General features: G+C 42.5%; 2 protein-coding genes across 5 annotated transcripts; one reads left to right on the top strand and one right to left on the bottom strand.

Moving 5' to 3' along the window:
* Positions 1-375: 375 nt before the first annotated feature.
* Positions 376-8167, bottom strand: LOC108244527 (STAM-binding protein-like A). Its single transcript, XM_017430805.3, has 10 exons — positions 8009-8167; positions 5371-5595; positions 5201-5276; positions 5020-5115; positions 4456-4846; positions 4227-4351; positions 3002-3139; positions 2098-2210; positions 1914-2013; positions 376-1724 (listed from the first exon to the last, which is right to left on the bottom strand). The coding sequence occupies exons 2-10, from the start codon at positions 5571-5573 to the stop codon at positions 1668-1670; spliced, it is 1299 nt and encodes a 432-aa protein (XP_017286294.1). The 5' UTR covers positions 5574-5595; positions 8009-8167; the 3' UTR covers positions 376-1667.
* A 1172-nt stretch (positions 8168-9339) lies between these two features.
* slc39a14 (solute carrier family 39 member 14) lies at positions 9340-26590 on the top strand. 4 transcript variants are annotated; one of them, XM_017430804.3, is made up of 10 exons: positions 9340-9560; positions 12973-13072; positions 14172-14523; positions 15535-15712; positions 18080-18249; positions 19512-19634; positions 21606-21779; positions 21859-22093; positions 22349-22533; positions 22753-26590. In XM_017430804.3, the coding sequence occupies exons 3-10, from the start codon at positions 14200-14202 to the stop codon at positions 22903-22905; spliced, it is 1542 nt and encodes a 513-aa protein (XP_017286293.1). In that variant the 5' UTR covers positions 9340-9560; positions 12973-13072; positions 14172-14199; the 3' UTR covers positions 22906-26590. The 4 variants fall into 4 exon arrangements, with proteins under 4 accessions (XP_017286293.1, XP_037830779.1, XP_017286291.1 ...); XM_037974851.1 differs by having other exon boundaries at positions 12930-13072; XM_017430802.3 differs by lacking the exon at positions 9340-9560 and adding an exon at positions 10611-10822.
* Positions 26591-27318: the final 728 nt, after the last annotated feature.

Below are 27318 nucleotides of genomic sequence, written 5' to 3'. Positions count from 1 at the left end.
TGAAGTGCAGAAAAACATGGTTTCCATCAGTTAAAAACACTTTTCCTCAATGATAAAACATCACTGAGTCAACTTGACTAAATATAATTTATTTTTCTTCCTCCAGTTTGTTTCAGAAACAAATAATTTACTTTTTATTCCAGCCCAGCACATCTGCAACACTATAAAGGTTTTTCCTTTTGATTATATATTATTCCAGAAACATCAGGTGCAATAAAAAACAAAACAGTCATAAATGGATGAGAACTTTTATTTTGGAAAGTCTAAATGTGAATGTTTATAAACCTTAAATACATTTACTGTAAAGTTTTAAGACAATACTTACCTGTAGACAAGTAGAAGTCCAAATTCTGCAACCTAGTGACTTAATTCTGCTTTTTTATTTAGATGCACAAACATGCTGAGTCAGCATTTTTACCATTTTCTTGTTTACTTTTTTGTTTTTTTTGCTACCTACTTTTTTATACTTTGTAGTATTTTAGCCATTTGTATATCAAAACGTTATGGACATGGCTGCAACTTTTATACTTTTCAAAATATTCAGTTTTACCTCAGAAATACACAGATCTCTTCAAATCATTCAAAAAACATAGATCTTATTGAAATCTGCTTCATCAAACCGGCTGTTTTGTCTTCTTCTGCTACTTTTAGCTCATGTTTTGCTACTTTTAGTCTAAGTTTCAGCTTCTTCATGAAATTGAATCATTTAGTCATTCAGGACTTCTTCCTGTGATATATTAAAACACTTTTTCAATTGAATTGACCAACTTACTTAAATGAGAGAAAAAAATCAGTTTCTCAGATAAAATCATCTTTTTTCTGCACTGTCAGACTTTAAAACTTATTAATCTGCAAAGTAAACCCATCCTGTGTTTCCTTACATTTTTTCTGAGATCCAGGTGGACAAATACAACAAACCGCTGCAGGGTAAACTCATCTATACGTTTATTTTTTCTTGGCATATAATTGATAATTATGGCTAATCCTCTGATTCTTCTACCAGGAGAAGGGAGCAAACTAAAGGAAGGCTGAGAGGCCTGAACTCTGCTCAGACGGTAAGCGATGAGTCGTTCCCACCACACACAAACAGGAGCGAACCCTTCAGAGGGGGCGGGGCTAATGGAGGATGTGATGGTGTGGAAAACGTGCGCTGCAGGGCAGCCGCAGCAGCACTGCCTGTGTACCTGAGTCACTGCTGGCTTGTAGCGCTTCAACGGCCGAGTCAAAACAACAAGAAGAGTCAGATTCAGACTCGCGGCTTCACGCGGAGCTTCGTATTGCACTATGAGAAATTCGACAGCTAAATATTCACATCCTTGGCACTTTATCTGTCAGGCAGAACCAAAACTTTGAGGAGAGAGGTCGAGCTACGAGACAAACGAACGTTTTCATTTGAAACAAAGAGCTGAATTAGAAACAAAAACAGACATTAGTTGCTTGGTTGGAAAGTGCAATAATAAGATGTTCTTCTTTTTCTCATGAAGCAAAAAACTTTGTTCCTTCTCAGAACAAATCAAGTCTGTTATGGTAAACTCACAGCCGGCTTTGTCTCAGTGCCGACCTGAAAATAATAATAATAAAATAAAAAAAACAAATAAAGAGTGTTTCTGTTTTCAGTAAAACGTCTTCAGTTTGATAAAAGAGTCAGTGAGTGGAGGTGAGCCGGATCACCGCAGGTCCATCATGCTCACTGAGCCCTCGGTGATGGTCACGTGTCCCGCGTGCTGAAAGGACAAACAAAACAGACGTCTGAGTTCAACGACGGCAGGAAACAGAAGCAGCTGCAGTCGGGTTGAACCGAGTCGCTCCTGAACGCCTCAGTTAAAGCCCGGCTTTCTGAGCTGCAGAAATCTACAGGATCAAATTAAAATTAATTAGAACAAAATGCTCATCACCAGCAGAGCCATACTCACTGTGAACAGAGGCGGATCTTTGCTGTGAGGGTGGAAACCTTTCTGTTTACACGTGGAGATCTCGTCTGTCCCCCGGTCCGTTAGCCGGAAGTAACCGATTCTGACGGAGACACCACCAGAACGGGTCAAAAACAGAAAACAAACCCACAGCCGAGGCACTGAAAGCAGCTGAACCAGGACTCACTCGTTAAACTTGGGCGAGCAGACAATGGCGATGGCCTCGGGCAGCATGATCTGGTAGGAGCAGTGTGTGTGGAGGTCCACGCTGGACAGGAAGGCCGTCTGAGTGGGGTGAGTCTGCAAACACAAACGTTACGTTCGAAAATTAAATAAACGCTACAATTCATTCAGTTACACAAACACGGGGCTAAAATCTGTTGCAGTTGTAATTTTAATTTGAGTTCAAACTGATCATAAAGACAGTTTAATCAGGTTATTATTGTTGTTATATTTCAGTTTGTGAGCGGCGCTCTCTTCTTGCTTCGCCTCCTGGATGAGCTGCAGCTCCGCCTTGGGCGACGCCCACAGAGAGCGCCGCTCAAAGAAATAACTTTTAACAAAAAAGGTTTAAACAGGAGGAAACAACGTTCTCATAAGGAACAGTAATGACTGGATCCAAACAGGGAAATTATTCATATTTATTATTGTTTCTTTACTCTTATTTATAAATGACAGATTTTTCCTGGAGGTTGAACTGAAACACTTTCTGCTGCAGTTTTGTTTACATTCATAAAATTATGGATTTTTTCCCCCAATTTCATTATTGAAATTGTATTAATCCACCAAATGATAAGACATTCACAGACATTATATCATAAAGTATGACATTTAGAAAAATAAGAACAAAAATCAGGAGGAAAATACGGGTTTCATTAAACCCTAGAATATAATGAAAGCATTAAGTTGCTGTTTTTATTTATTTGTTTACGGTTTCATTCTGAAACCTACATTTGAATAAACTGTCAGTTTTTTTTAAGGGAAAGTTTAACAAAGAAACATTTACTGTTCGAGTGTAAAAAAAAAATAACCATGCTTCAGCGTTGACCTAAATAACCCCGCCCCGACCCAAACTGCTCGTCTTCACTCACGTGAATCCATCCCAGGGTGATGAGGTCGTACTGGTCCTGGATGAGGAAGAGCTCTTCCTCGTTTTCCGTGTCGCAGTAGTCCGGCCCGCCGCACTGCTTCGGGACGATGACGTGGGTCACAGTGAACGCGTTCCTGGTCTGCAACGAAACACGGAGCGCGTCACGCCGCAGCAAATGATGCAAAACGCACCGAAGGACGGCGTGTGACTCAACGTTACGCTGACTGCTTCTCTGCTGGGGAAAAATGCTGAGTCATGCTCACTGAATGTGAGAGGAGAGGGGAAAAAAACGCAGACAGGAAGTGACTTCATTCAGACAAAAGGTGCAGCAGCTAAAGGAGCCTCCTGGATGATTGTTTCAGAGGCTGATGAACCAGAATCCAGGAAATTAAAGGTTTACAGTCAACAAACTGATCTGAAATCATCATGGCTCCTAAATAATATGTCCTAAATGACTGCTTTGTTGGACAAATAAAAGATTTTTTTTATTCTATTCCTGTTTTAAAATTTTATAGTTTTTAAGACACATTTTTGAGCCACTTTTTTACCTTAAGATGTCTAAATTTCCTGTAATCTAATGTTTGTACAACAATACTGTTTTTTATTAAACCCCTATAATGCTCTAATTATGATTACAGAATGACTTTCTCTTCAATTATTAATTTTTTTGCTCATTTTATTAGACTTTTTTTATTTCCATACTTCTTTTTACTTAAAAACACTGCTTAGTTTTATTTTAACCTTGAAGAAAATATTACATGTAAAAGGTTTTTTGGCCCAGGTGAATCAGACTTACAAATTTTAAATCAACTCTGGGCGAGGGAGCTGTGATGCATTCAAAGAACCTGGGAAAACCTAAACTTCGAGTACGTTAGATGCTGTTAAAATGTAATATATGTTTGGAAAATATTAGTTTTTCATATCGCAAGAGGAAAATCTCATAATATATGTGATATATGGCCGACCCCTGAGTTATCTCACAACAAAGATCTGCTTCTCCTGATTTCAGATTGACAATCAATTCAAAAAATACTTTAAGAAAGTTTTAGTTTTTAGAAAGAAAAGGGAATAAAATACACAAACCGACGTATTTCCATGCTTTCATTTCTTTTTTCTGCACTTATCCAAAGCAGGAAAACACTGAAACTAAATTCAGTTCCTTTGAAGACTTAGCAGGAACCTGAGAGATGGATTTGGTCGAGCGGCTTCGTGTCCCAGAGTCTTACCAGCTTTCCACACAGGATGCCGCAGGTCTCTATGGCTCTGCTGGTGTTGGCCTCGGCCAGCCGCAGGAAACCCCGGCACAGCTCAGCCGGAACCGCCAGCTGCCGAAGGGCATCCACCATGGAATCTGCAGCAAAGCAGGAAGGGACACGCCTCAGCTGGGTGACAATGTTCAGTGATGAGATGAAGACAGGGAGGCGTTTAAACGTTTAAAGAAAAACTGAAACTCACTGTTGTTCCCGGGGCTGACCAGAGAGCCTGGTTTGAGTGAGCGGTCGAAGCTCGGAGGGCCGGAGTTCCCAGGAGGCCGAGCGTGCTCGTGCTGATAGTTGTTGCTTCCGGACATGTCCCCCGGGCTCTGCGGCGGGGACGGGGACACCAGCGGCGGGCCCTGGATGCCCGGAATGAGGGGCGTGTTGGGGGAGGGCGCGGTGGGCGTGGCGAACTCCAGGAGAACTCGCTGGCGCTCCTTTTCCAGCTCCTGGCGGCGGATCATCTCCTCGAAGGCACTGAACTGCTCCTGCTCCCGCTGCCGCCGCTGCATCTCGGCCACGCGCTCCCGCTCGGCGTCCAGAGCGCGCCGCCTGGACTGCTCCTGCGCCGAGGCCTCCTCCTCCGCTTTCTGAGCAGCAAACAACTCATTAATGTTTTTAAAAAGCTTCGATCCTGGGGACAGATCTCTTGCAGAACAATTTGTTTAGCAGTTAAAAAATAAAAAATCTTTTATTTCAGGTCAGTTTAGTTAAATGTGAGACAAATGAAAGCATAAACCCAACAAGCGGCGCTTCACTTTACCTTTTTGACGAGATATTCTGCATATTCTTGTTCAAATCTTTTCAAAAGGGCTTTTTTGAGAATCTCTGCTTGAGGAAATGCAACATCTTTGAGTTTCTGTGGAACCAGAAGGAGTTCAGGTGTTAAAGCAAAGCTGTGACTTCTCCGTCAGTGGATCAAAATAAAAACACAGTTTGGGCACCTTTACTGTGTCCTTTTTCTCAGGAATGTTCGCAGTCTTGTATTCCCGATGCTTGGGAAGTTTTTCAATAAAGAGCCTTAAAAAAGAAAAAACACATCAGTTGAATGTTTTAATATTTGAGCAGGTAAACGTTCTCCTGACTTAAGTTAAAACACTGAATCTAAACTCACGTGATGTATTTGTTGTAGAGGACGAAGGCGTGCTCGATGTTGCCCTCCTCCGTGTAGATGCTCGCCATGCGGATCATCTCCATGCCGGAGCGGAAGTAGCGGCGCGGCGGCACGTCGTCGTTGACCTCCACCGAGCTCCCCTTCTTGGTGAGAGCGCGGACTCGCTCCTCCGGCAGCAGGCTGACGTCGGTGTGATCGGCCATCGCAGCAGCTCAACCTGACAGACTGGAAGAAGCAGCCGAAACGTTTAAACGTGGCCGAACGTTTACCGACAACACCGGCTCAGCCTGGGAGTCCCCGAATGCTTTGGTGCTTTTTCTAAATAAGACTCTTTTACAGTATGTGAAAAATATTTGGTTTCTGTAACAGTTTAAAACAGCTTCAAGGTAATTTTGGACAACATACCAAACTTTAGCTGCAATATAATAAACAGCAAACCAACCCATGTGTCTGCAGTGTTGACAGACGCGTGAGTAAAACTGTTAATCTGAAGCCTGTTTAAGAAAATATAGCGTACAACTGTCTTCTAGTGAATAATAAACACTGTTTAACTTATAATACCAAGAGTTATATCTTTGTTTTTAGCTCTCAGTCATCATGACTCATTCATGCAAGTCAAAAAGTTAAAGATTCTTTACTGTGAGTAATGCCTCAGAAATAAAAAAGTAGAAGTAAATGTAACGTTCATACTCATTTGTTTATTAAAATAAAAGTGTGTGATAATCAGATCAAACCGAACACTCGTTCAAGAGAAGTTTTAATCATTTTATTCTCTTTTTAGGTGTTAAATAGGTGCAGTTTAAGCTGCAAACTTCCAGTCCCACATTATTTCTGCCACCGAACATTTGAAACCCAACCCAACCATCCATCCGACTCCATCTTTAAGTCTGCGGCTGACACCCCCCCCCCACTGACACTCGATGTCTGAGCAGGTCCACTGCCGTCCTCAAAGACCCATCTGTTTTAAAGGATGGGTCAACAGGTCCGCAAAGGCCTGAACATCCAGACTCAACACCAGTTTCTATCCTCAGGCCATCAGAACATCAACTAACCGCCGACCTCGTGACTCACCGATTCGTGCAGTTTTATCTGCTGTTCTGTTTGTGAGTGATTCTCACTTGTTCAACAGCTAAAAACGTCAAACTGAGGTTATAAAAGTAAAACACTCCTCGCCACTTTAAACGTGTAGACAGAATTCAGAAGGGACATGTTCAAAAGGCTGGTTTGTTCTGTTACATCATCATACCTGTAATTTCATTATGTGTGACAAATAATGACAATAAAGATACTCTATTTACAAAGTGTTTTGTTTAAAGCAAACGGGTTTCACATAGGTCAGAGAAGTCCGACACGTAGACCTGAAAAGCAGTATGAGTCGATCTGCCGTCGCCTGAGATCATCTGAAGATAAATGACTGTTTGGAGGGCGATGACTTGCAGTCAGGCATCCTGAAGTGACTCGACGCCGACAGACGGCTCAGCCCGAAGGGTGTGGCGCTCCTAAAGGAGTGGAGGAGCTCCCACTCACTCAGATTTTGTAAAAACGCATTTTTTAAATGTTTTAAACGTCAGTGCGGTCAGCAGAAACATTAGATCCTTTGAATAAATAATCATTGAAGAAAGAAGAGTAAAATTCCATTTCCCTGTTTATTTTATTTTTACTATTTTAGCCATTCATATATGTATATTTAGTTTTTGTAACGCCTCAAAATATTTAACTTTATTCACAAATATTCTTCCCATAGAAATACATGAAAGATCTCTTCAATTTCTTCAAAAACTTTGAAATCTGAATCAGCTACTGGCTTTGTTTTTAGCCTTTAGCTACCACTCTGTTTAGCTTCAGCTAGCTTTTTGCTACTTTTAACTTAAAGCTAGTGTATTGTAACAATTAGCCACATTTTGCCATTTTAGCTTTTAGCTCGCAGCATGCTAACTTTGGGCTCAGCTCCAGCTCAGCCTTCTCTGTGTTTTCATAGAAAATGCAGTTTCTCTGGTTTTAAAGCTCTTTTCTGGTTATTTATCAATGACGCCTTCAACAGCAGCAGATCACTTGTGTTGTGTCTGTTTGTAACACAGTTCCTAATAAAGCTCAGTGTTTATTAATGACCTGGTTTGGGTTAATTGTTAATGTTTTACAACTCCACATGCGTTAATAATCAATGCATTTGAAAAACCTAACTATGTTTGATGTTCTTGTAGTTATTTATTTAATGTCACAACACGTCTCAGATTTAATTAATGTTTTTAAAATGAGTTTTTTTAAACCTAGAGATCCTCTACTGGCAGAAACGTGTCGCTTCAATACGAGTTTAGTCATTTTAATTTATTAATCCAACTTCCAGGTAACTAAATATGTCCAGAGAGGAGGGGACACAAACCAAATGCGAAACTGTGGTTCATTTTTGACTGGAACTGCTCATATTTCATATTTCAGACACCTGCTAGTAATCCGACATGTTATAGGTGAGTTATAGGTAAGTTATAGGTGAGTTAACAGGCGCCACGCGCTCCTTGTTTTGCTCTCTGTCTCCCTGAAGTGTTTTCTAACCGACGTTGGGGAGTTAGCCGCGCTAACTTAGCAAACGTTAACTTAGCCAACGGGTTAACTACCACAGTGACTTTTTATTGGTTCTTACCTGGTCGAGCCGTGAAACTGAAGCCCCCACAAAAGACCTACATACATTTATATAAAAAAAACCCGCACAGAATCAAATGACTAAAGCCTGAAAGGAGATCGCTAAAGCTACAAATACAACAGCATCCGCTCACTTCCGCAATCAAACCAACTTCCGCCTGACGCGTCATCACGTCGGCAGAAGACGATGTTTTTATTTTTATTTTCAATTTTTAACCAGGACCACTTTATGCTCCATTTGTATTGTTATTAGCTTAAGCTTTACCCGTTTTTTAAAAATAATTATTACTATTTTTTTATTTATTTTATTTACTGGTAAATATTCCGCATCGCGCATGCGCGTTTTTTTCCACTGTGTGGACTATGATGTTTGCAGAGGACATCATGATCTGTAGTGAGGACAGGGAACAGGTGGAGGAGAACTTGGAGAGGTGGAGATATGCACCTGAAAGTCAGCAGTAGGAAGACCTGTGTGTGAATGAAAGGAAGGCAGGTGGAACAGGGAGGCTACAAGGTCAAAGGTCACAAAGATGCAGGACTTCAAGGATTTAGGGTCGACTGTCCATTAGAACAGGGAGTGTGATAAAGAGCTGAAGGTGTTGAGGTTCTCCTTGGGAGGGACAAGGATGAACCGGATTAGGAATGAGGTCATCAGAGGTCCAGCACAGGTTGAAGGATTGGGAGAGGCCAGACTGAGATGGTTTGGACATGTGCAGAGGAGGGACAGAAGGATGTTAGAGACAAAGAGGACATATATGGATGCAGTTAAAGAGGACATGGAGGGAGTTGGACTGAGGACAGAGGACGCAGAGGACAGAGTTAGATGGAGGAGAATGACCTGAAAAGGGAATAAGAAGAAGATACAACAGTTCAGTGGTTCATGAGATGTTTTGCTGTCTACACACACAGAACATTATTAAATCAGATCATGTTAACAACGAAGCACAGAGAAAATGAAGGATAAACTGCTGTTGTTGAGGGAAGAGAGGGTAATGAGGGAAACTAGCTTGAAAGGATGTTTATTTAAATGTGAAATTAAATAAAATATCCAGATAATGAATTTTCATGTTTTCCTTTCAGTTAAACACAATCATAAAACCCTCCAGTGTCCATTTCTCTGATTTCAAATATTATTGACTTGTTTTTAGAGTTTCTGCGGGCTGATTGTGGGCGGAGTTTTTCTCAAAACACTTCATTTCCCCCTTTAAAGCCAGAAGATGCCCTTAAGTTGATTTTTTAGGACGCAAGGAACCAAAACAAAAACAAAAACAACATGCAGTACCGACTCTGACCGCTCGGGGGAGACAGAGCCCCGCCGGCGAAGGACCAATGACGTCATCACCTACTCGGCCCCACGGGTTGTGTAGTTCGGAATGAGACGCAAGTAAAAACTGTCCGTCCGTGAATGAATGAAGCCAGCTGGGACTCCCGGCCGTCCTCACGACACATTTTCTGACTCACCCTGAGTCTCCAGCGTGTGTCATAGCCGGAGGGACGTCGCTGTTTCGGGGGAATTGACGTCAAAGCCCGCGTTTGGCTCCACCATCACCCCGGTAAGCTAACTGTCAAGGCTAACAACTTAACCGGCTAGCTGGTCCGAGTTTTACTGAACCCTAAATTCTTCCCAGCTGCTGATAATTCACCCAGCAGGAGGTGTTTGTTACAACTACAGGCTTTACTCCATCATCACGGTTCTTTGGGTTTGTTTTTATAGGATCAATACATCAGTCTGTGTGTAGAGCAGCTTTTAAAGGGCAAAAACACAGAAAACTACCAATAATAATAATAAAAACCATTCTGATTGTAAAGCAGTAAAACAGCAGCAACTGTAAGGAAACAAAAGATCTGTAAATAAAACAAGATACCCTAAAACTCACATTAAATTAGAGGAAAAATACAAACAAATTTAAACGATTTCACACATCTAATTTAAGTAATTCACTAAAATAATATAAACATGTTAAATCCTATAATTCCCTGAAGGAATCTATGTCAGAGTTTTAATCTCTTTTAATGGTTATAACCACTTTATTTAAACTTTACACCTAATTTATTAACAGTAAGTGTTGGGAATGACTCTCAGCTACTACCACACCAGAGTTCAGCTCAGTATCTGTAAAACTGACTGAGTTAGAGCCATTTTCTTAAGGTCGGTTAGGCGAGGTGGGGTCAGAAAGTTAAGCTGCAGACGTGCATCCAATGATTAGTTTGGTAAAATATTTTGCTAACAGGAAGGCACATGAACACACGACGCAGATACAGGCAAGAAAAGATGTACAGAATTACCAATAAACTAAACATATAATAAACATAAAACTCTTTATTTGTTTGTTTTCAGACAAACTGAACCTAATTCCTACACAGGAATGGTGTTTTTACACCTCTGTATGTTTCAGACCTCATGTTTATTACAAAAAACATGTTTTTATTAATTTCTTCCTTTAAAAGTGAATAAATAAAATGACAGAAAGCCTCAGATTTGCTGAGCTGTGACTGCAGATCCTCTGTGGCTGATCTTATCTGGATCTCTGACCTCTGAGCTTTGAGTCACTCAGGTGAGTCTGAAACCTTTAATTTGAAGGTGGACAGTCAGCTTACAGCCATCGCTCTCTCATCTAATGACCGTCTGTGTTGGCGGTTAAACGGTAATTACAGCCGCTGAGCTTCAGTCCGGCGTGTATAAAGAGGGAGAGGAGAGCCGGAGTCGAGGGAGAAAACATCCAGGAGCTCCTGTTTGTCTGCTTCCACTCCGAAAAGGCACGGCGAGAATTTAAATCAAGAATTAACAGGATGCAGCGTCTGAGGAGGGACCCAGGTGATGTTTTTACACCTCGTTTATCACACCTTTCTGTCTAAAGCGTGAAAATAAGTCAGATAAGCTGATAATTAAAGACAAAACCCTCATTATAATAATATAATTCTGAGCTAATTGGAGGAAAACTCGTTTTGACTTTTACGTTTTCTAATTTTATTTTTATCAGTCAACAGCTAGCTGAGGGGTCTGCAACCAAAGGAGACATTTCTGCTCCTTTTTTTACTAAATAAAAGATAAAGGAACTCATTAGATGCTTTAAAATTACTACAGAGGAAAACTGTTGCTTACATTAACGGTTTATTTCGGTCGTGTAAACCATAAGAAAAGAAACAACAGCAGGAAATCTTAACTGTTTTATCTTTTTGTTGGTTGGAGGAAGTAAATAAACCCAACCTTTCTCCATCAATTATTAATTTATAGGAATCTCTCTTGTTTAAAATATAAACTTCAGTACATTAATAGAACATAAGACAGAAGTTATAACTGTAACAATTATTTTATATCTATAGACAGGAACACACTTAGATGTTTCTGATTGGGAGTATTAATTAGTAATTAGTATAATTTCTTGAACGCAGCATCCTCCTCGTCTTTAAATCTTATAAATATCTTGTTCTTGTAGTTTTTTATTCTCTTATGTTTAAATGTTTTCATCTGATCCGAATCACTGAAGCACAGGAACCTATTCTGGTCTGAAGTTACGGCTTTTTTCTTTTAATGAAAACTGAATATTTCTCAGCAGTTTTTTATTTTGTTTTGCTCTGAACCTGTGTGGTCCAGTCCTGGTCCCGGAGGCCCACCACTCTGCAGGTTTCAGGTGTTTCTCTGCTGGGACTCACCTGGTTTGAATGACTGAGTGATCAATGGGCTTCTGGAGCCTGATGAAGAGCAGAGAAACATCTAAAACCTGCAGGATGGTGGACCTCAGGGACCAGGACCAGGACTTGGCCCCACTGCTTTAAACATCTGTAGAGTTTGGACTTTGACAAGATCTGCAAAGTTCAATATTCCAGGTTGTTAAGATATTCTTTAGGATCCCGGTAACCTTTGATGGTTTTTACTGGAGAATAAAAAGTGGCTGTAATGTAGTTTTATAGTTTTTGGCTCAGATCTCTGGTGAGACCATGATCTCCTACTTTAATCCCGTTTTTTAACTGTAAAACATGAAATCCTTCCCAGCAACAAGACCAAACTGGCAGCATTTCCTGCCTGATTGAGTGTAGGTTTTCTAAATATTACGTAAACATCAGAAGATCTTTTTTTAGGAACACGAGTCGTGTCAAAAACAGCGTTAAAAAAACAACAAACTTTACAAAACAGAGCTTTAACTTTGCTGCTCTCTGCTAAAAATGTTTCCAAGAGAAACCACCCTTATTTATTTTAAATCCTGCAGAACAACACCCTGTGGTTACGAGTCTTACACACACACACACACACACACACCCCAGTATCAGGTACATGCTCGCCCAGCCTGTGGACATAAAACCAGACACATGTGATGAGCAGAAAACCAACCTTTAACATCAGCTCCACCTCATTGTAACTAAACTCAGATTGGGACAAAAAAGTTGTAAAACGTCTTCATTTTTAGGCAAACGCAGACTGAAAAATATCTTCATCACTTTATGTCCTTCAGGAAATAACTTCAACTGAGGAACTGAATATGGCCGCCACAGCTAATCCACATTGACCGATCGGTTTCGCAGATTTTGAGCCAAAACCTGAGGTGGTAGTAGCTGGGAGTCATCCGGAGCAGCTACTTGTAACATATTTTCAATGTTCCTCAGCATGAGATGAAATTAGTGTAAAGCTCATGAAAGGCGGCGGGTGATATGCATTCCTGGGAGGAGTGATTGGTCTTTAGTTTCTGACTGTAAAGGCCGAGCAGAGCGCCCTGCTTTCAGCCTGAAATTCTCCGGATCTGTTATTGTTTTTAAAGAAGTGTTGGTTTTTGGTCTCAGCTTGCAGCGTGTTTCCTCTACAGCTGCTGAACTAAACGGCGTGTTTGCAGTTACAGTATTGCCCTGATTCCTCCGACCTTCTCTCTGAGTCTCTGTGAGGAAAACAAAGATCTGGCTTTTACTGCTCGCTTCTGTTCTCTCCCGAGGACCGTCCTCTTCTCTGATCCCTCGCTCCGTCTCACCTTCCAGGTGATCTGAGGCATCGCTCGGCATGCTGGGAGCCTCGGGGCGGACGCACTGAATCCAGCTCTTCACGCTCCAGCTGCCGCCGGGGGGTCCGAAGGAACAGGTGAGCACGAAGCTGAACGGTTCTGTTCGTCTGTTCGGTTCGGCTTCTCCTCTGGAGCGGCCCGACGTGTTCAAATAAATGCTCTGATTTTATGTACTTAGTTGTTAAAGTTTACAGCTGCAACCTGTAGAGGTATCTGTTTAAAGCTTTATGAGTGGCGTTTATTTTCAACATTTTTATCACCGGCTTCAGAAAGAAAGGCGAACCCATCAGAGCCGGAGCTGATAAATACCTCCCTGAATACTTCAGAGTCATTTCACGAGTTCTCCGAGGCAAAGAGCCAAACGTCAGTGAGAAGTTATTCTTTTATTCAGCTTAGGGAGGATTAAGAATCTGTTCAGACCTTCACCCGTCACATGTACCAGGACCGGTTCTGGTCAGATAAACGGGGGCCAGCATCACATTCAGCTGAGCAGCAAATAGGCCATCAGCTCCTGATGTTTCTGTTTTATTAATATTCAGTCTGGCTGTAAGTAGGACTCCTCATCTGGGGGAATGAATCTGATCCTTTCTGCTGTTTGCAGTTAGAGATTCTTCTTCTGGGGAACTTTTGTCCAGAACACTTCATACAAATACATCTGCTGGTAGCGATACAAAATACAGCCCAGTACTCCTGTTCCTGGTACTTACAGGGTACATTCCTGGTACTTACAGGGTACGTTCCTGGTACTTACAGGGTACGTTCCTGGTACTTACAGGGTACGTTCCTGGTACTTAGAAGGTACATACCTGGTACTTGCAGGGCAAGTTCCTGGTACTTACAGGGTACATACCTGGTAGCTGTATAGCTGTATAATGAAGTGATTTGTACCCTGTACTTACAGGGTACAAATCAGGTAACAGCATGATAAGTACCTGGTACTTACAGGGTACATGCCAGGTAACTGTGTGATATGTACCTGGTAAGTACTAGTACTGGTAAGTACTAGGTAATTACTTGGTAATTACCTGCTAAGTACCTGGTGTGTACCAGGCTGTATCGTGTACTGCTGAGTCATCTTTTGTTGAACTTAAATGTTGTGTTTGTCTCTTTTAACTGAATAAATATATTTCTGTCTGTGTTTGTTTTGAAGTAATTCAGTTTTCTTCCCATCGACAGAAATCCTCCATCATCCTCTGAAGAAGTCATGCTCATCCGGTCCCGTCATGGCCGGGCCGCTCTGACCACCGCCCTCCTCCGCTCCCAGCCGGCGCTCCTCCTGGTCGTCGCTCTGCTCCTCGGCCCGGTCGGTCAAGCTGCAGGTCAGGGAGGAGACCCGTCACCCGCCCAGGTGCTCCAGGACCTGCTGGATCGCTATGGGGACAACAGTACCATCACGGTGCCTCAGCTGCGCTCCCTCCTCGCTGCGCTCAGCCGGGGTCAAAGTGATGGCGGTGAAGATGGTGGCGATGATGGCGGCGACGTGGCCGAGGTGACGAAGCTCACTCCTCCCAAAGCCAACGGTTCAAAGGTAGGACATGTTTATGTTTCAGACTCACAGGTTTACATGTTTATAAACTGTAAATATTCTTTACCTCAGCCTTTTATAATCAGTTTCATTAAGTCTGTTATCGTGGCAGTGGTAAAGGAGGAATCTGAAAAATGTCCTGAAGAATACAAACTTAGCTAGAAATTATAAACATTTTCTATATTCACATTAAATAATTAGAACCTTTTAAACTATTTCTGTGGAGAATGGTCCCAGAAATCAAGTTATTCATCCCTGAAAAGTCATGAAACTGTTTTTAATTTGTGTTTGGAAAGTTTACACAGAAAAACTCTCTTTTACTGTTTGGTTAAACTTCCTTCATCAACATTAGGAGCCTGAAGATGAGAATGATCCTCCATGTTTGACACACACCCAGTCGGACTGAAACACTCGGTGGTCCGTCTTTGGGTTCAGGTCCAGTCCCTGACCGGGTCAACACGGGACTTAAGGAGCGTTTTCTGACTCAACTCCTCCCTTTTCCTGTTTTTATCGCAGCTGCACTGCCAGTCAGATTATTCGACCTTTCTTTCTGGTTTGCCTTGTAAAAAAACTGACTGATAAAAACAAAAGACGTTAAAATCCTGAAAAGTTTCCTGAAAGCCCGATGAAGCAGCAGACTGCGCGGCTGTCGGAGCACAGAAATAACTAACATATTTCTCATGCTTAGTGTCACAGCTGCTGAGCTGCTGTTAAACAGATTTATTGTTCCAGATGAAACAGGACTGGTGGGGAAAGTCCCACGTTGTTTAAACATCGGATGATTCAGCTCTCTGAAACCAAACAGGATGTGTTTTTGATGACTCACAGCCGTCACTGTTAGCCTTTATCTGCAGAAGCCAAACATGTGGCTTTTATCGTATTGGACAGGATCATTTAAACACATTAAATGTATCATTTGAGCTTTATTCTGAGCCGTGTCCTGGCCTTTAATTTGAAATCTGTCCCCAGTCAACACAGGCGTCCTTGAAACCATTTCTGCTGTTTGTGTCTCAGTGTTTGCCTGCAGACACGCTGGCCTTCTACAGCATCAGCGAGCAGACGCGCCTCGACGGCCAGGGTTTCCAGAAGCTGTGTCCCACCATGCTGCAGCAGCTGGACGCTGGCGCCTGCAAGGTGAAAAAGGAGGAGGAGCTAAACGCTGACTCCTCCCCCAGGCCTTCAGATGCAGAAGGTAAATCTGAAATGACAAATGGTGGCAAACACTCCACCACAGATACACAGATCGCTGTTTTTAAGAGTTTTCCTGTGATTTTCTTTTAACCGGTGAGATCTCAAACCCCTTCTGTCATTAAATGAGACCTTTGTTGTTGACAGGAAGATAAATCAAGGTCCCCAAACCAGATACAAACCTACATGAGTTAGTCAAAGCTTAGATAACTATTGCCAGATTGGCTGGGAACTCAACAACCCTTGAATAAAACAATCCTGCATGTGCAGCAGATCCATTGTGTAGCTCAGAGTGAACGCAGATAAAAACAGGAAAGCCCTGCTGTTTTTTTTTTTTTGGCTGCTGATTCAGAGTAACTCGATCCAAACTGCTGACTGCACACATCCAGCAGGACGTCCTTTAAAGCACCAAGCTTTTGTTGCAGATAATCAATCAGAATGGGCCACTGTAGGGCGTTTGGTATGAAAGGCCAGCAGTGACCGACTGTAAAGTTTGGTTTCAGTTCTTTAACTCCACAGCTGAACGAGAGTTTGGGCTTGTTTTGCAGCTGATCACATTGTTGAGCTCAAGTTTAGACTTTTAACCTGTTTTGGTTCTGACAGGTGAGGAGATTTCCCAGAGTTGTGTCTGCTTGTTTCCACAGCCGGTTTTGTTTTTCCTTATCGGCCCCTCAGGCCCTCGGCTCACCTCCCGCTCGTCGCTGCGAGGAGCTTATTTTGGCTGCAGAGCAGCTTTCCTGCAGCAGAAAGGTCACGGACTTCAACTGAAACAATATATTTATCTGTCTATTAATTCTGTCTTTACCAGCTTTTTTATTCTTATTTAATTACCTTCACGTATCTGCAGCTTGTGGCATAAACACCTTGTTCATTATCTGTGTTCTTGTGATCTTTTTGCTGTTTTTAAGTTTTACTTTGGTTCTAACTTATTTAAGGGATTCAGAATACCCGTCACACTAACAAGTTAGTCATTTTTAAACTCTTCAAATGTTGCAGGAGTTCATTTTATGTTTGTTTCTTTGCAGGTGATGCTTCCTGTCCGTTAACAGTGAAGTAAATTTAATTTCACAGCTTCGGGATGAACTGAATTATAAACATACCATGAGATCATTAGGAGGGCTCAGCCCAAAGCAGATTTGATTAGAGAACGTTAAAGTCAGAACCTCACTGAGCTGAGACGAGTTGGAGACAAGTTGGAGACTCGAAATTGTGAGAAAACGTGAATGTTTTGCTGCCGTCTCAGTTTGTGACCAGCGAGAAGTGCGGCCGCGTTTCGAGCAGCCAATTTCTTTGTGTGAAACTTTATTCTTGGTAGTTTTCCGACCTTCCTCGGACGTTTCCTGTCCGAGGAGGACGAGCACCTCTCTGTTTAAATACGGCTCCAGCTCTCTTGATTCAGGCTGGAGACATCAGAGACAAAACGGAGACAGGTTTGAGACGTTTTGGAGACTTGTTCACCCGCTGGTCTCAGCCCAGTGAGATGCCGTCTTTAGCACTAAATGTATTTCCTGTACAGAAGCTTAATCCTGACAGATAAAGTGATTAACCTGCGCTCATTTTGCTCTAACCTTCCTCTTTGTCCCAACTCCAGTTTGGGGTTTTTCCTTCTTGAGCGTGACGGTGATCAGTGCCTTCTCCCTCACCGGAGTCTTCGTCGTTCCTCTGCTGAAGACGAAGTTCATGAAACACGTTTTCGCCTTTTTCGTCGCTCTTTCCGTTGGCACGCTCTACTCCACCGCCGTCCTGCAGCTGCTGCCTGAGGTTTGATTCCTAGCGATGCGCTCACCTCTCCGCCTCTCCACAGCCCAGACACTGTCGCCTCTCAGAACACCAGAGCCGAGACGTTCGTTTTGGACTCACATGAATCACTTCAGCTCCTTTGTGTTCCTTCTGTTGGTGGTTTTCTGTAGCTCTGCTCAGCACTGAAATGTGTTTTGTAAGGATCTGTGATTTTTATTTATGCACCAGGTGCTTAACTTTTGTCACCTTGAGGCCTGAGCTGCAGCACCTTCAGTCCTTGAAATTAAAGCTCCATGTTGGTGCTCCTTCTTTGGTCTCCTGCAGTGGTCGGGTGAGGGTGGTACAGAAGCACCTGAAGGGTCTCGAATGAAGTATGTGTGTAATTTCAGCTCAATTACTTCCTGTTTCTGTGATCAAAAGGACCTGGGCTTGGACCACTGAACGCAGGAAGGTGGTGTCACTTCTCCTGGATAATGAGCTTCTTGTCTTCTTATTCATTCCTTTTCCTCATGCAGGGCTAATTGGTTGGTGCTCCCTAATTGTTGTGCCTTACCCTGGTAATTAATCTGATAAGATCAGCTCTGGACTAACTCCCTGTCTTTGTCTCTTTCCTGTCTTTGTCTCTGATCAGTGTGGGGTTATGGGATCCTGTGTGTGACACTGATCTCTCTGTGTTCGCTGGTCGGGGCCATCGTGGTGCCCTTCATGAGGAAAACCTTTTACAAGCGACTGCTGCTCTACTTCATAGCCCTGGCCATTGGCACGCTCTACTCCAACGCTCTGTTTCAGCTCATCCCAGAGGTAGCGTTACTTCTGAGCATTTCAGTGAAAACGATCCAACACGGTCGTTAAAAACAACATTTGTCCTTCTTCTGTGAGACATTTAAGCTACAGAGCATTTATGTCAAATACTTCAGTTTTAAACTTCTCAAAAACAAGAAAGTGGAGTAAAAAGTTCCCCAAAAATTTAAGGTACTTTAGTAGAAGTTTTATCTGTACCTGCAGGTATATATCAGGGATGTACTGAGTGTGTACTGAACACCCCAGCTACTTACAAGATACTTACTGGGTACCTTCCTGGTAATTACAGTGTACCTACCAGGTGCTTAAATAGTACATACCGGGTACTTACATGGTACCTTCTTGGTTTCACATGGTACTGTAACATGGTACTAACAGTGTACTTACCAGTTACCTACAAGGTACTTTCCTGGAACCTACAAGCTACCTACCTAGTACTTAGAAGCTAACTACAGAGTACTTACAGTGTATTTACCAGGTACCTTACTGGTACTTACAAGTTACATATCAGGTACTTACAGTATATATACTGGGTACTTACCAGGTACTTGCAAGGTACATCTCAGGGACTTACAATATATACTGGGTACTTACAAGGTACCTACTGTGTACTTACAGTGTACATAGAGATTACTTACAGTGTATATAGAGATTACTTACAGTGTACATAGAGAGTACTTACAGTGTACATAGCAGGTACCTTCCTGGTAATAACAAGACACCTACTGGGTACTTACAATGTACTTACAAGGTACCTTACTGGTATTTGCAAGATACCTACCAGGTACTTGGTTCGCTCGATGACATCTTCTGTCTGAGTCAGATTAACAGTAAAGCTGCTGGGAACACACCCATCATTAGTGGTGCACCAAGCTTTTGTGTAATCCTGTGTATTTAAACATTTATGATGAAATGTATGAACATACCTTAGAGCTCGAAGGGTTAATTACAGGACGTGTTTGTCTTCAGGACGGAGACAAAAAGCCATGTTTGTCTCTGAGATTCAGGCCCTTTGTGAAGTATTTGTCCACCTTATACAATGACATATTTAGTCTTAATTGACCTTTTATTTAACAGTGTGACATTAGGGTTTTAAATAACACCTCTGAATGTAACATTAAATGTTTTTGTAACTTCACTAACAGATGCATGAAAAGCTCACCGTTCATTTTAAAAGGTTTAAACCTTTCTCATTAAATCCTGAGACTGATTTCTGTCTCGCCGTCACCACAGACTCTCACCGTCTCCTCTCCGCTCCGCAGGCCTTCGGATTCGACCCGATGGTGGACTTCTACGTGTCCAAGTCTGCCGTGGTCTTCGGGGGCTTCTACCTCTTCTTCTTCACGGAAAAAGTCCTCAGGGTCCTCCTCAAACAAAAACACGGGGTGAGCTGACTATGCCGTGCTGTGGCAGAGCTGCGAAAACTGATCCCAACAGGAGTTTAAAAAGTGATGCAGGACAGAAACGAGTCCTCAGCTGCAGTTTACAGCAGAACGAACATAAAACCAGAACCTGCAGCCTGGAGCGCCTCCTGCTGGAATAGTTGTGTCTCGGCTGTGAGACACGCAGATTAAACACAGAAACACGCGCTGTGCGACGATGCTGTCTTTATCTCCTCCGTAAAACACGGCAGAAACAAGATAAATCACGTGTGGGACCGTCAGAATTATAGTTTTCACGCAGCGGCTGTTTTTCTGAGGCTTACTTTTCAGTCTGTTTCCGTCTTGGCTGTCAGGGAGTGACAGACCCGGGTGTGTGGTTTTCATGGTGACCATAATGAGCCACCAGAGCAGCAGCTTTAACATTTCTTCATCATACAGTTCCTACATCAAAAAGTCTGGATTTTCTGGTTTGAGTTTATTACAAAGTGATGTTGGAAGTTTGAACTGAAGCTGTTTCGACTCCCTTTAAGATGGTTTCTGAATGTTTTTGTTACAGTTAACGTGGTAAATATTTGCTGTCGTGGAAATAAACTCGTCTGGCTCGACGTGTTTGTTCGTCGGTGGCAGGTTGGACTCGTTGGAGGACTCGTTGGATGACTCGTTGGATGACTCGCCGACTGACGGGACAAACTTTGAACTTTTTGCTGAGACAAAGAGATGCTCGGATATTTCACGCTCTGTTTGCTTCTGTGTTGTTTAATGAAGGTGTTGCTCAGTTTCTCCACCGCCAGGTGGGCCTGCCGTCGGTCGGGAGGCGTTAAACGCAGAGATGACTCAGATTTCAGGCTGGAGGAGGAAATTATGAATGATTGATTGAAAGAGCTCAGGGGCTGAGATCTGTTCATGAGTTTTAAGGTTTATCAGAGGATGAACTCTGTCTGCGTCTCTGAGTTCATTCACTAAAATCAGCCGGAAGAAAAACGCTGTCGGCTGATTTTAGAACAGCTGCTCCATCTTGTGGCTGCTTCGGGTTTGGAGCCGTGAGCTCAAACCGTCCAGAACCAGAACCAGAACCTTCGAGCTGCTGTTTCTGTGAAAACGTTGAGAGAGGAATGACTTGGCTGAAAGTGCTGAAGAAAACCAACAAAACAGGAGCTCAAAGCTAACATCAGCAAAAGTGTGGCTAAAAGACAAATTTAGCAAACTGTAACTAAAAACCTGGAGCTAAAAGCAAAACGGTGGCTAAAAGCTAAATGTAGCAAAACCATAGGTAAAATTTGAAATGATCAAAAGGTAAAATTGGCAAAACTGTAGCTAAAAGTAAATGTTAGCGAGGCAGTAGCTAAAAGCTAAAGCTATCAAAATATTAGGCAAAAGCTACAATTAAGAAAATAGTAGCTGAAAGCAACAATTAGCCAAATCCTAGCTCAAAGCTAAAATGAGCAAAACTGTAACTGAAAAATAATATTAGCAAACCTGTGGCTGAAAGCCTCAAATATCAACATCAGCTTAAAGCTAAAATTACCAAAACAGTAGCTAAAAGTAGCATAACCCTAAACCTAACTGAAGGGATCTCTGTGTTTCTATGTGGAAGTTGTTGTTTATAAAGTCAAATAATTCAGAAACTATAAAAGTTACAACAACTAAACGTCGTGGCATCTATCTTACGATCAAGCTGAACATTTCGACACATGAACGAGTAAAACAGCTCAAAGTCTGCTGAAGTAATTAGATTACAGAGACAGGAGAATAACGCCGAGTCAGCATTTATACAATTCCAGAGGCTCTTTGGCCCTCCAGCTCCATGCGCTGCTTCTGTTTGTTCTGAAAGATCAGATCTGACTGTTTTATCCTGAAATCCAACCCAGAGTCATACACTTAAACTGCAGCGTGTTCACGGACTTGTTTTACGGAGCATTTAAAATCAAAATGGCGTTGATCTCGTTGTGTTTCTGCCCCCCCCTCCTGTCCCAGGGCCACAGCCACAGCCATCACACCGGTGCGGGTCATTACTCGATGCCTCACGGGGATTTGGAGGAGGGGGAGAAAGAGAAGCTGCAGCAGAACGGAGAAGCCACCAGTCTGGCTCAGGGCAAGGTGGACGCCGGCGAGGGCGAGCTCATGCTCAGCCCTGCGCAGACGCCACAGGTAGCGTCCGGTATGGCCGTTCATTTAAAACGTAAATGACTTGTCTGTAAGCAGATCTGACTCCGTCCTGTGTCTTCAGGAGTCCCAGAGTCGAGACAGCGGCTCACAGTCCGGACGGCGTGGCGGCGCCTGCTACTGGCTGAAGGGAACCACCTACTCCGACATCGGCACTCTGGCATGGATGATCACGCTGAGCGACGGCCTGCACAACTTCATCGACGGCCTGGCTATCGGCGCCTCCTTCACCGCCTCCGTCTTCCAGGGCATCAGCACCTCTGTGGCCATCCTGTGTGAGGAGTTTCCCCACGAGCTGGGTGAGTCCTGGCTGGATCAGAACCAGCTGTGAGCACGAAACGGGCCGAGACTTCTGACTCAGCTGTTTTCATAAACCAAAACGTTCAGCTCGATCCAGAGATGGGTGTAACGTTTAAACTTTTTATCACCAACACTGTGATGAGCATGCTTCATTCTGTCACCATCAATGACAGTGAAGGCATCTTATCTTGTAGAAATTTCAGCGTTTTTATTATTTTCATCTCTGATGTTTGATGTTGTGATCGTCTCTCCAGGAGACTTTGTGATCCTGCTGAACGCAGGAATGAGCATCCAGCAGGCTCTGTTCTTCAACTTCCTGTCGGCCTGCTGCTGCTACCTGGGAATGGGCTTCGGGATCCTGGCCGGAAACAGCTTCTCCCCCAACTGGATCTTTGCTCTGGCCGGAGGAATGTTCCTCTACATCGCTCTGGCAGACATGGTGAGGGAATCGGCACAGATGTAAACGTATTAGAATGATAAACTCGGTTACAGAATCCCAACAGGTTCTAGATAAATCCCCACAGCTAATCCACGTTAGCCAACATCCTCAACATCTCAGTATGAGGTTGTGCTACAGCTCCATAAGATGATGTTTTGGTGGCGGGTGATATGCATTGCTTCAAAGATTCCACCAGGTTAAAAGCTGCTTCTCCCTCAGTTTCCAGAGATGAACGAGGTGAGTCGTGAGGAAGAGGACGCAGGTGGAAGCAGGTTCCTCATCACCTTCGCCATCCAGAACGCCGGCCTCCTGACGGGCTTCTCCATCATGCTCCTCCTCACCACGTACTCGGGTCACATCCAGCTGGGGTAGCGTCGCCCGCCCGGGAGTCGCTGCTGGAAACTGGGCTCGATCGGAGGGAGGATGGCGTTTTACCTTCGTGCTGTCTGAGGGTTCGGTTGTGCGGCCGGTACGCACAGTTTCCTGTTAAATCTTTGCGCCGCTGCTCCTGAACAGCCTGACGTGCAGTAGAGGGGAGGCGGACGGTTTCCCCGATTCCTCCTGAAGTTCAAAGACGGGACGGTTTGAACTTGTGCAATACTCGCCGTGTCTCCCTCCAGATTCCAGGTTTCTCCTCTCCGCAGCCGTCATCCCCTGCTTTCTGTCGGTCGCTCTGCAGAAGCACAACCAGAAACCAGCTGCGGTAACTTTAGCATTTAGAAGCTCTTACTCCTCTTTTCAAACCCTTCTTTTTCCATTTCATGCAAAAAAAGGACCTAAACTGGAATTATTAACAAAATGACTTCCATTCCTTTCTGTGTGTTGACGACATGCGTTTTTTTTTTTCCCCCCACATTTAAAAACGTGGGAGTGACGTTTAAAGACCAAAAATGACCAGATGGTTTATATTAATGAAGGGCTACACAGAGATGTTTGAAAGTTTATTCCTTTAAGTATGATTTTTTTTTTTTATTTGTTCCTTAGAAATCCCAGCTGACTCCAGAGTCAGACACGTGAAGCTTTCAGTGTGGCGTTTATCTGTCGTTTCCCATCATCACCCTTCATCCTTACAGCTGGTTTACAGCAAATTATTATTAATTATTAATAATCCAGATTAAAGCTACTCATTGCAAAATCGTGAAGACCGGTAAAAGAGAAAATTAATGAAGAAAGAAACAAAGTTTACACTTTAATGTGTCCTTTATTTAAAAATTTATAAGCAAAAGCCTGATAGAGGTCAGTCATGTGACTCAAGCTGGGTTTTGTTTACGTTGGGTGCAGACCCGCATTTCAGAATTTCATATCAACATATCTGGAAAACTCTTTCAAACTGAACCATTTGATATAATTCAGGAGATGATGTTTGACTTCATACTTTGCAATGAGGACCTTTAATTAGTCCTACAAAGAGCAGAACTTTAGGTTTTCTTGCTTGAATTGTAATAAGAAACATTTAACCTCCTGTGTTACAGGATGAGGTTGTGATGCTTTGGCAAAAAATCACATTTTTATGGTTTTTAAAATATATATAAAATCATTTCCATGACCTAAGAAGGCACACAGCCTGAGAGAAACTTTTACTTTTTCTTTCTTAGTGAAGTGGTAAAGGGCAATTATGAAAAAGTTTATTTATGATTTTAACTGTATTTAAAAGCCTGGAAACCCTAAACCTGCTCATTTCTTTAACAGCACACGATCGAAAGTTAAATATTTGTTTAAATTAAACACAAAGTGACCTGGAGACAGAAATACAAACTCGTGTCCCAGATCTGGTCTCAAGCTCGGGTCACGTTTCCTCTCGATGTCCTGACCGCAGAGCAGCTGGTTGAATAATTACCCATCAGATCTAGGATCTGTAGAAACGTTCAAACTGACTTTAAACCTGAAACGAGATGAAATGTCCCAGTTAGATTCCTCATATGTCAGTAATTATTCCTGTCTTCGATGGATTTCCTTTTTCTTTCAGTCCCTCGCCTCACGACTCACACAATATTCTGTGTCTTCCAACAGGTGTTGGTGAAGAACGACATCAGTGTTACACCTGATTTGTGTTATTGTTGAAGTGGAACAAAAACCTGCAGCTTTATTTTGACGTCCGGGAGCGTGGAGGCTGTCCACGCAGCTCCGGTGTGTCTCCTCGGGTCTTTAGGACATCAGCTGAGGCTGATGGGGGAAGTTTCCCGTGGCAGTCTCACTGAACTCTGAGTGTCTGAGGCGACCAGCAGGCCACGTTTTTAAAATCACAGCTGAGTTTAGTGTTGCAGAACTGTATTACTGGCCGTGCACATTATTGTGCTGCCCACCTCTGTGGAGGGTGGAGGGTGTCAATTCTAACCCTAACCCTACCCTCACGTTTCCATTAATCTGTTGAAATTGTGTGAAATACAGTTTAAATTACGTTATAAACTGTAATAAAACTAAATAATTAATGTAGAGTGAGTCAGGGGCTGCGGCGGCACAGCCTCGTAATCCTGAGGCTGCAGGTTCGAGCCCAGGTTGCGTCAGGAAGGCCATCCGACGTGAAACGCTCGCCAGATCTTCTGCTGGCGTTCACATGCGGTGGCGACGCCTGAGAGAACAGAGCAGCCGAACAAACAACAACATTAATGTAAAGGTAGTTATGGGCTCAGGTCTGGGTTTACATGGATTTTGTTTCCTAAATGAGATTAAAAGACAGAAACAAGCTTTTATAAACTTTTATCTGGCAGCAAAGTGCTTCTAAATCCTCTTTTCAGGCGTAAAAGTGACTCTAAGCTCTCCTTCAGCCAATATTCATGATTTAATCTGAATTTAGAAATGGAGACGGGCAGATTAAAACAAGTTTTTCTTTAATTATAATTTATCAGGACGTGGTTTTTAGAACTGGATGTGTCTTAGAATCCAGCTTTAGTGAGACGGGTTGGAGAGAAAATTCAGTTTTTGAACCTGGGAACAGTTTAAGAGACAAGACTCTGAAGCTCTGACTCATGAGGAAATCACGAGACATTTTAGAGACTCCCTTGGACACTTGGAGACATTTTACTACCTCTATGGTGGTGTCTCTCAGTCGTTGGTGAGTTCTACTCATGAGGGCGTCTCCAGAATGTCTCGAGACGATCACAGCGGTTCTCAGTTTCCTCGCTTGAGTTGGTAACAAGTTCAGGGAATTTGTTGTGGCGGACGCATCGGACCCGTCCGAGCGTTGACACAGGCGTCTCCAACCCGTCTCCAATCCATCTCCAGGGAATCAGAGCTGGATTTGGACGCCTGCCCTGACAGAAAACATGTCCACGTTTGCTGGTCCTTCGGTCGCAGACACTCAGAGTTTAGAGAGACGGGAACAGAAAAATTACAGATTTTCCTGCAGTCGCAGCGCAGAGAGATTAAAAACCCAGAAAAGAAACCCGTTAAGTGAAGGATCCGCCTGGTTCTAGGATGGTTTCTGTGAGCCGGTCATCAGTCTGGATCTGTTGAGGATAAAACAAACAAACACTTAAACACATCATGCAAACTTTGCTTCTAACACTGAAAATGTGATCTATCAGATTAAAGCTGCAAGAACATTATTTGTCAAAAACTTGATCAAATAACTTCCTGTTACTCCTGGAAAGTGAAGCAAAACCTAAACATGGATTTATTGTTTTACTGAAATCCTGCTGCTTAAAAATGTGACGGTTTGGATTATTTATTATTGTTTTAAGCCATAAAATGTTTATTTTTCTGCTTTAAACTTCAAGCTATGAAACCAGACACACTTCCTGTATTTGTTAGTTTTTTTTATTATCTGTTTAATATTATTTCTGTTGTTTAAGGAGATTACTGACACTCAGACATATCCGGTTGTTTAAAGGGTTTTATAAACTTCTGATTAGAAATTCAGAAGCAGAAGTGTTTCTTTCTTTCTTTCTTTTTTATTTTTAGTGAAACGTTAAAAAATGTAAAGTTGAAGTTTTAATGATTCCAGCACTCTCTCATACTTGTGGATCATTTTTAAAAAGTATTTTATGTTTTGTAGTTTGTTAGTCTTTTCTGTCTGTCACTGAAAACTTTTTTTATAAACATTTATTTTCCAAGAAAACCTGAAGTTTGAGTCTCATCATTAAAGTTTATTGGATCCGTTCAGTGAAACTGATTAGATTGAACTGAATATATTTTTATTTTTTCCGATACGAAACGTTTTCAAACTGATAAACCTGTTTAACCACAAAAAAAGAAATATAAAAGATGTTATTCATGCAAATTTTTTTTGCTTTTTGACCTTTTTTATTTCATAATTGTTAGTCCTGCTCCTGGAGTGCCACTACCCTGCATGATTTACTTCTTTCCTTGCCCTAAAACACCTGATTCAGTGGTTAAATGATCTCTTCCTGTTCTGCAGAAGCCTGTTAATCACCCATTGATTCAAATCAGGTGTTTTGAATCAGAGAAACAAGTAAAACTTGCAGTTTAGTGTTCCTTGAGGACAAGGGTTGGACACCCCTAATTTAGAAGTTTCTCAGCTTCAGCACACCTGATTTGAATTGATGGAGGACTAAAAGGCTTCTTCAGAACATAAAGAGGTAATTCAACCATTGAATCAGGTGTGTTGGAGCAGGGAGACAGGTAAAACATGAAGGATGGTGGCCCTCAAGGACCAGGACTGAACACCACTGTTTTAGAGTTTAAATACAAATCAGTGCAAAAGTTCTGTACTACTCTTTGTTTATATTTTGCTCTTATATTAGGCATAATATAAAAGTAAATACTACTGAAATATACAAAAGTCTGGTTAAATAAAATCGGGTTGTAAACCTAAATGTGCAAATT

The sequence above is a fragment of the Kryptolebias marmoratus genome, linkage group LG1, assembly GCF_001649575.2.
Source record: "Kryptolebias marmoratus isolate JLee-2015 linkage group LG1, ASM164957v2, whole genome shotgun sequence".
NCBI lineage: Eukaryota > Metazoa > Chordata > Actinopteri > Cyprinodontiformes > Rivulidae > Kryptolebias > Kryptolebias marmoratus.
The sequence above is the reverse complement of the archived record's forward strand: the minus strand, read 5'-3'. Positions and strand labels throughout refer to the sequence as shown.